Source organism: Trachemys scripta, chromosome 12 (assembly GCF_013100865.1).
Source record: "Trachemys scripta elegans isolate TJP31775 chromosome 12, CAS_Tse_1.0, whole genome shotgun sequence".
Classification (NCBI taxonomy): domain Eukaryota; kingdom Metazoa; phylum Chordata; order Testudines; family Emydidae; genus Trachemys; species Trachemys scripta.
The window spans coordinates 6,619,280-6,628,917 of NC_048309.1; the positions used below are offsets into that span (position 1 = coordinate 6,619,280).

General features: G+C 42.3%; 1 protein-coding gene across 1 annotated transcript; it reads left to right on the top strand.

Annotated features, from left to right (window-relative positions):
- Positions 1 to 8,497: 8,497 nt before the first annotated feature.
- On the top strand, positions 8,498 to 9,199 carry LOC117885876 (nucleophosmin-like). Its single transcript, XM_034787400.1, has one exon. It carries the CDS (start codon positions 8,686 to 8,688, stop codon positions 9,163 to 9,165), a length of 480 nt encoding a protein of 159 aa, XP_034643291.1. The 5' UTR covers positions 8,498 to 8,685; the 3' UTR covers positions 9,166 to 9,199.
- The last annotated feature ends 439 nt before the right edge of the window (positions 9,200 to 9,638 follow it).

A 9,638-nucleotide genomic window follows, 5' to 3' on the forward strand; every position in this document is an offset into this window, starting at 1 on the left:
TTTTTGACAAAAAGTCTGTATTTTCTATAGAAAAGTTCAATGACAAAGATTTTTTGTTTTTGTCTAAATTTTTCACTGGGTGGAAAGAACATATTTTCTAGCCACCTCTACTAGGCACTTTTGAAAATTTAGTTTGATATTTTCAAATTTTTCTATTTTCAAAGTTAAGTGCCTAAATCCCTTGAGCTATTTTGGAAATCCTAGCCTTAAGTCAGGGGTGGATGTAACTCCCAATTCAATGTCTGTACTATATTCAACTGCTGAAGAGGCACTCTGCCCCAGCACCACAACCCTAATCCCAGGCTGATGCAGAGGGGAGGCCAACAGGTGAGGGGCTGGAAAGTGAGCCTTCCCCACACTCACCCTACAACAGCTGCCCCTCTCCTACAGAACTGAGCCAGGCTTCGTGCTCCAGGCATAGCAACCTGGCCAAGATGTCGCAGAACCACTCAGGTGCCAGGCCAAATCTGACTGAGTAACTTTCTGACCCTGCGCACTGAGTCGCAGTGCCACTCAGATTTGGCTATGCCCCTGTAGCTCTTGTAGTATAGCCGCAGACTCAGGTTGCCTTGAGATTTGGTGTGGGGTAGGGCTAATGATCCAAATTTGGGATTATTTCACCAGCAGGTTCCTAAAATACGTTTTAGAAGCTGTACAGCACAGTACAGGTAGTTCTAAACACAGAGGTAGACGCAGATGTACGACTTTTATGGGGCAGGCCAGAAGTTTTGACCAAGACAGTTCAGAGGCTGAATAAATATCCCAAATGGAAGGGTCTACCACGAAGACGCTTTGCAAGCTGGACTGACTTGTAGATTCTGACAAGGTCTCGTTTCTGTGCTCTCTGTCTCTTCATTCTTGAGTTGCATTTTATAATCAAAAAATGCACTAAGCCTATTTTGTAAATCAGAGGTAATCCCTGTGCTGAGGTAGAAAATAAATGTAATCCACAGCTGTTCATACAAAGGCCTGGAGTGTGTTTCCTAAAATTACACTTGCATAGTGAGACTAAAATTCTGCCAATGTTCTAGATATGGGCCAAATCCAGCAAACCCTTATGCATGTGAGTAGCCCCCCAGTGGCCTCAATGGGACTACTCCTACAACAATGGGACTACTCTGGGTAAAGTCTATGCACATGAGTAAGGGTTCCTAGAATCTAACCCTTTCACAGCAGGGATGGGACAAATGCACTGAGAAATGTTTGTCCTGAAAAGAAGGAAACCATTCTGTCTTGCCATCACCAGTAACCTGACTACTTGCCCAGCCTGGCATCAAAGGAATAGGGCAGTGCAGGACAGGTTTCTTTTGGCCTCAGAGAGCAGCAATCCCTCAGTCATGTGCCATCTCTATGGTTTCTTTGGGCTTCACAGAAAAAAGACCAGCCATGAAACCTGTAAGCCTTTTTTTAAACCTGCCAAAAGGTGTGTGATGTAAGGACCTTCTAGGGTTGGGGGTCATGAAGATTCTAAACCTGAGCTAAGTAACACATGGCAGACTTTACAAGCCCAGGGCATTTCACTCTGTTTCAGGCCAAGGGAAAGAACAAAACCGTGGGTATTTTGTGTGTGGGGACAGAAATCTTTTAAACTGTGGTTTGTTGGTTAGTCTGGGGATTGGGGGTCTGAGGGAAAAGCTGCATTGACCTATGTATAGACGTGGCTGATGTCAAGGGAGGCCTGCTTTCTGAAGCCAGACAAGTTTTTTCCAACTGGATCCTAGGAGTCATGGCCTGCATGAGTATCCAGACAGTACGCGGAGTATTATTTGTTAGTGCTAACTGGACAGTGCTGATATTGAAGTAATGCTCTACTGGACAATAGGGAGGGGAATCACACTACAAGCTGTAAAAGCCAGAGATATTATTTAAGCAACGAGACCCACCAGGCCGTGAATTTCTGGGTGACTATTGCAGCATTGTGTGGTAAGGCTAAAAGGTAAGTGGTGACTTTAACCACTGGAGAAGTGCAATGCCTGTAGTATATTGTGACTAATACGAACAGGGATTTGTACATTAAAATAAAGAAAACAGAGAGATTTGCCCATTTACTGGGTTAGGGTCACAGTATCTAGAGTCAATCAGAAATCTCCATCTGTGTCCAGCATTCTAAACCCATTTCAGAATGGGGAAAAAAAAACCTAATCTCTCAGGTACAGATCCAATCTCAAGGAATCAACAACAACAACAAAAGAAGAAGACAGCAGTCTTTGTGAAGTGAAATGTTTCATCTATCTGGCCTGTTTATATGAGTATTTACAGTCATTTTTATTTGTAGAAGGGGAGCGGGGGAACCTTGTCATTAGTAATTAAGACTACATCCTTCATGGAAGAGCCATTGTATATATGCAATGGGGCTAATTATCTCCAATGTACTGTATGATTTAAAAGAGTTTGGTTCACGCAAATGCCCAGATTGGCTCAACGTGCTGCCACACGGCTCTGTTGGCTGCACTTCAGTCAGGCCCGTCTGACTTCAGATCCTAGATCCTGACAGTGGGCTTTGGAGGCAGAGGAAAGCATTGTTATCGCAAATCATCTCCTGCAACTCCTGACATTCACACTGATAGGAAAGTTGGAACAAGGCAATTATAGTACTGCAGCAGGCATACCAGTGCAGCTTGGAGAAGTAAGACGAGATGCTGGCTCTGTGCTGGCTGAAATTATCAATCCTACTTTGTTAGCTCAATGGCAGAATAATCATTCCCCCCTCTCCCCCCATAACTACTTTGTTGATGGGGTTGTATCTCTGGTTGCTCCAGGAATGTGTGGGACCGATTCAATTCAAATGTCTTTACTGTGTGCTTTAACAAGAGGGCCCGTCAGATTGTTTAGTTCTGACCTTAAAGTCTGAATCAGAGTTGTGTAAGATGGGGAGGGGACAGGGGCCTTAAAAAGTCAGCTCTGGGAGCGAGGGATTCAGGTTTGCAAAATAGATGATAGTGAGCTGGATTATCAAAGAGATACTGAGGGCTTTTTTGGGGGGCGGGGGGGGGTCTAAAGCTCGGCATTGTAAAGGGGACATACTCACAGAACAGGAGGGTGTCAGCCATATAAGTCTAATGACAGCCCAGGCTGGCTGACTCATACACTGCCTACGCTGTGGTCTCAGAACTGTGCCCACACATGGCCATTCCAAGCTCCTGCCCACAGAATCCTCAGTGTCAGTCTACATCATGGGGAAAGGGGAGTTAGAAGAAATTGGAGTAAACAGCAGTCCCGTAGCTGGCCATCCTCCAGACGCATTTACCTGGGAGACCCACAGTAGCAAACGTGGCACATTTTCAAATTAAAGAAAAAGCTCTCATCATGACCATAAAGGTAATGCTTGAAATTTTTTTCAACCGCTGAAATGAGGCTTTTTAGAAGGGAATAGGGTGACCAGATGTCCCGATTTTATAGGGACAGTCCCGACATTTGGGGCTTTTTCTTATATAAGCTCCTATTACCCTCCCACCCCCTGTCCCGATTTTTCACACTTGCTGTCTGGTCACCCTAGAAGGGAATAAGGTTAAGTGGTGGCTCAAGGGAACTATACTGTAGCTTCTAGCACTATGGACCAAAAGATTTTAATTGCTTGTTAACTACTATTGTTGCACACAAGTTAGCAAAGCTGAAACTGTCCGACATAAATCACATGCATCAGCCCAATAAATCTCCGTTTTAAATGACAGCTTTGCAGGCAGCACTAAATGAGAATGGCCACTGCACAGAACCGTACTTACGAGTACTGACTGCAAAACGGTGACGGATCTGTTGAGACCAAAACACTTGGCATGCCGCTAATGCCTATCATTACCGTGATTGATATAGCCTTCTCTATCACATTTTGCAGTTGTCTACATTTGCAAAGCTTTATTAAATTACCTCGACTTCCAAATGTTATCCAGCATCATTGGAACTAAATGACCAATAGCAATCACAGTGACAACTTAAGCTTTTTCAGCTATAAAGACCTCAAAAACATAAATAAGAAAAGGCTTGGTTTTTTGTGACATTTTTCTAGCTAGAGATTCCAGTCCAGAGTCTAAATCTTAATAGAGAATTACCTTGGTTATGACTAACGTTTTTATACTTTGTGTTTTCTGGGAAAAGTGCATCATACAAGACATGGAAAGCGAAGCTGTGGAAAGACATGGAAAGCGAAGCTGTGGAAAGTGGCCATACCCATTTAAATGTACAAATAAATATACATGAATAAAAATTCAGAGAGTAACTAACAATATTCCTATGTACAGTAAGATAAATAACATCCCATGATATTTCACTATTGTAACCCTTGGTCTTATGTACTGTATCTCCACCATTCGGTTACCATCCTTTGTCTAATCAAGGTCCCAATCCTGCTCAAATGGGGTCCTCGCAGACACAAAGGTCCCCTCGTGCAAACCTAATTGTAGGCTCAGGGCCTTATATTTTAAGCTCCTGAAGGCCAGGATGTCATTTTGCTTATTTGTTTCTCTCTCAGACTCACTCTCTTTATATTGCTCAATATCATAGTATCAGTCTGGGTGTCTGCAAAGTGTGTTGGGAACCCAAGGAACAGACTAAAGAATAAGTTTTCTCACAGAGTGCCATCATGTCAAACATGGAAATAAAAACAACTAGCAACATAAAGACATGGGACCAGAACCTCGGATCTGGCCAAGCTACTTTCAGTGCAGGGCGGATCACACACTTTGACTGCAGCAGCCTTATGCTGTCAGGTGGTCTTGTGAACAGCCTGCTACATGGAGACCATGTTCTGTTCCTGGCTCTGTGACCTAGGGCAAGTCATTTCACCTATCTGTGATTGTGTTTCCCCCTCCCACCCTTTGTCTGTTGTGTTTAGTTAGACTGTAAGCCTCTCAGGGCAGGAACTATCTTCCACTGTGTGCACATACAGCAACTAGCAGAAGAGGGTCCTGGCTTTGACAGCTAGGCATTACTGTGATACAAATGACAATAACCATGGTGCTTTCTACCACTCAGGAACTAGTAGGATCAAGGCCTTTGTGCTTCTTTTAATACATTATAACTGTAAAGATTTGGTGACCATTTGCAGAGCCCTTGAGGGCGTGGGGTTAGCTTTATGATCCCCTTTGAAAGTGTTCCCCTTAACCTACCTTTAACTAAAGCTGTGGTAACAGGTGCCATTACATTATACTCTACCCTACTGAAACTCCTGTCTTCACAAAGACTGTAGGAGTGTGAATATACAGCTATATTGATTCTATAAATCCCCTGATATTATCTTTTATTGGTAGTAATAAATGTCCATATTAATTAACTTAATGGTTTTAACTGCAGTAATGACTTTGTATTAAACTAGTGCACATTTCATGTCCCATATAAAAGCTGCAATAATAAAATTTGTCTGCGGTATTTTTTGTAGCTTCCATTGTCCTGAAACAAAGCAAACCCACTGCTAGAATATTCTAAATTCAGAGATCAGGAGATGAATGACGTTTGGATTAAACTACTTTCATTTAAAAATGAAAGTATATCAAATTTCAGAAGGTTTTCAGGCAATCACTGATAAAAATGAAAATTGTACAATGGAACCGGAGCTGAGCAAATACTTCTTCCCCACCCCACCCCCCTCACACACACTATTTCTGTGCAGATAAACCAGTGAATTTGATACAATAGTATTCACAATGCTCTGTCATATGCTGTTTGTGAACATTCTGGTTTGTCCTCATGACTGTCCTATTTGCAGGAATACTTTTGATCGCGTATGAGAACATGTGTTCGAGTGTAACAACGTGTATGTGTGCCAGACATTATAAATGTTACAGTCGTCCAGCCAGCGAGCAGAGACAGTACCATGTGACTTTGCTGACCAATGATGAATAGCGAATACTAAATGCATTCTCACATCAGTTTGTGTGCATCCCATACACTGAAATTCATTTGCACACTACTATGAACAGAGGACAAACTTGTTAAAAATTTGTGGCAAATTGGTGAACAGACAAAAAAAGCTAAAATTCATCAGATCAGTTGTCCACTGTGAATATTTTGACTAGCCCTAAATGGAACCATGGTTGAGCTACTCTGCTCTTGCCTTGTTCTAACTGGAGCAAACAATTTACACAAGCAAAAGAAATAAATCTAAAGGGGCCATATTTCACTTCAATACATGTACAAATACCCCATCCCATCACCTGCAGTTTGTGTGTGCAAGTCCAGCTTTTGGTTCATGCCAGAGGATGCACACACAACAGAAGCTTACCATACATTGGGCCCAAACACTAGAAATGGAACCAGTGCTTAATCAAAGTTTACAAAATGATAAAGAACAAGTGGTTACTCATGTTGTATCTTGGTATAGTTTTAATATCTTTAACATCTCTCTTAATGCACATTTGTTTTCTTAAGCTATGAAAAAAAATACTTTGGGCCAGATTCTCAGGTGGTGTAAATCAGAGTCATTCCATTTACACCAGCTGACGAACTGGCTTGGATTTTTTAAACAGGATTATTCTGCTCTTCCCAACTTTATAAACAGATACACAAACGGATGAATAGGCAGATACTTCTATATATGGTGACCAGATGTCCTGTTTTTCAAGGGACAGTCCCGTTTTTTGGGGCTTTTTCTTATATAGGCGCCTATTACCCCCCACCCCCGTCCTGTTTTTTCACAGTTGCTATCTGGTCACCCTACTTCTATATAAAGTACATTTTATACAGTACTCCTAGATAATTGTTAGGAAGAACAGACATTAACTCTCTTAGCATCCTTTCTTAGGAATCATGATTTATTTTTTGTGACCAAACTGATGCATCTCATAACTTAGAACGGAAACGTTTCTGGAACCAGTTTAACCTATGTGCAAATCAAGTACACTTGAATTGGGAGATGAAAATGAAATGCACCATAGGGGAAGGTCAATAAATGAACTACAGAACAAAATGCTTAAAGTGGTTCTTTGTGTCAGCATCCACAAAGCATTCAGAATAAGGGTTTTTCTTAATATCTCATGAATGACGATGGAGAACTACAAAGATCATGTCTTAGATTTTGTCTTAGATGTATTCATCATGTCTTACATTTTGCAACATGGGAGCTTTCTGTCTTTGTTTATAAGCTGAGCAGTTATACTTTTTAACAGAGTTCCTGCTGGCTTTAAAAGTTCTAACATAAGTCTGTTAAAATAAAGAAATTATAAAGAATCCTCACTGACAAATCAAACTAAAATACAAAGTGAATACAGCTAAAGAAAGAGCTTTTGAGAGAAAGGAAAATGAGTAAAATAACTTTGCATCTTGTTATTTAATCTGGAGCTCAAAAGGTGAAAATTAAACACAAAAAGGTATACAGGCCTGATTTTTAAACAAGTTAAGCTTTCAATTGCATGTCTAATTTGCACATGCAAGTAGCACCTCTGGCTTAGGGACACCCAGAGCATCAGAGTGCGACCCCAACCATCTTGGCTTAGCAGCTATTGATGGACCTATCCTCCATGAACTTACCTAATTCTTTTTTAACCCAGTTATACTTTTGGCCTTCACAACATCCACTGGCAAGGAGTTCCACGGTTGACTGTGTGTCATGTGAAGAAGTACCTCATTATGTTGGTTTTAAATCTCCTACCTATTAATTTCATTGTGTGACCCCCGGTTCATGTGTCATGTGAAGGGGTAAATAACACTTATTCATTTCCCCCACACCATTCATGATTTTATAGACCTCTATCATATCCCCCATAATTGTTGTCACTTTTCTAAGATGAACAGTCCCAGTCTTTTTAATCTCCCATGGAAGTTGTTCCATACCCCTAATCATTTTTGTTGCCCTTCGCTGTACTTTTTCCAATTCTAATACATCTTTTTTGATATGGGGTGGCCAGAACTGCACACGCTATTCAAGGAGTAGGCTACCATGGCTTTATATAGTGGCATTATGAGATTTTCTGTCTCATTATCTATCCCCTTCCTAATGGTTCCTAGCACTCTGTTAGCTTTTTTGACTGCCACTATACATTGAGCTGATGTTTTCAGAGCAGGGCCAGCCTTAAGCACGGGCGAACTGGGTGAAGGCTGGGGGCGCTGTTATAAACGGGGCGCCTCTGGAGCAGTGGTGCCCCTCCCATTCTGTTCTGCTGGCCTCTGCAGCCCCACAGCTCCTGCCCCCTGCCTGGGAGCCGCCCCTGGCCAGCTGCTCCTGGGGGGTGCCTGTTTACTGTAGGGGACAGGAAGGGGTGCTGATGTCCGGGTGTCCCCTGCCTAGGGTGACCAGACAGCAAGTGTGAAAAATCAGGATGGGAGTGGGGAGTAATAGGCGCCCGTATAAGACAAAGCCCCGAATATTGGTACTGTCCCTATAAAATCGGGACATCTGGTCACCCTACCCCTGCCCTCCTCCCCCACCCATGTACCCCATCGCCGCAGTGCAGGGGTGGAGCTGGGGACAGGGCTCCCCAAGAGTGCAATTCCATCCAAGGAGCAGGCCCAAGACTGTGGAGGACAGCATGGACATGGAGAGCATGGGTCCCCTGCACCTCCAGACCTTCCTCTTCAGTTGTGAACTAAAGGCAGATAAGGAGTATCTTCAAGGTGCATGATGAGGAAAATGAACACCAGTTGTCACTGAGAACAGTCAGTTTGGGTGCTGGTGCCAAAGACGAATTACACGTTATAGAAGCAGAGGCATTGGACTATGAAGGGAACCCTACTGAAGTCACACAGGCATCTTTGAAAATGTCAGTACAGCCTACGGTTTCTTTAGGTGGCTTCGAGATTACACCTCCCTTCGTTTTGAGGTTGAAATGTGATTCAGGGCCCAATCATGTCAGTTTCCAGCATTTTGTAGCATTAGAGGAAGAACCAGAGTCTGAAGATGACGTGAAGATATTAAACACTTCAGCAAAGAGACCAGCAAGCAGAACAGCAGCTAAAACTCCACAGAAACAAGCAAAATTGCTAGACGATGACGAGGATGAAGATGACGACGATGAGGATGAGGATGATTTTGATGAAGAGGAAGAAGAGAAGATTCCACTGAAGAAACCTGCCCAGGATTTGTCATCAAAAAATACTCCGAAATCAAAGCAGAATGGAAAAGAGTCTAAGACGTCCACACTGGTGTCTAAATCAAAAACTCCGGCATCTAATAAAAAGGAAAATAAACCACAAAGTCCAAAATCACCAAAAAGTACCCCTTTCACTAAAGGAGATTAAAGCGAAGATGCAGGCAACCACAGAAAAGGGTTCTGCCCCTTCCTAAAGTCTAAGCCAAATTTGTCAACGATGTTAAGAATTGTTTCAGGACACAGGATCAGAAGGTTATTCAAGCTCTCTGGCAGTGGAGACAGACTCTGGAAGAAAGAAAACAGTTTAAACCATTCATTAAAATGTGCAGTCTTATTTCTATACCCATTAATATTTGGCTGTCCTTTTTATACATGCTGAAAGAACTTTCCTTACTGCGTCTGATAAACGTCTCCAGAATACTTTGCCAAGAATGTGTTGTCCAAAATGCCTGTTTAGTTTTTAAAGACAGAACTCCACCCTTTGCTTCATTTTAAATATGTATGGAATGTTTTGATAAGGCATAGTTAGGGTGACCAGATAGCAACTGTGAAAAAATGGGACGAGGGTGGGAAGTAATAGGCCACTATATAAGAAAAAGTCCCAAAAAACAGGACTGTCCC

Excerpts from the sequence above, each read along its gene's own strand:
- LOC117885876 (XM_034787400.1), top strand. The coding sequence starts at position 8,686 with ATGTCAGTACAGCCTACGGTTTCTTTAGGTGGCTTCGAGATTACACCT.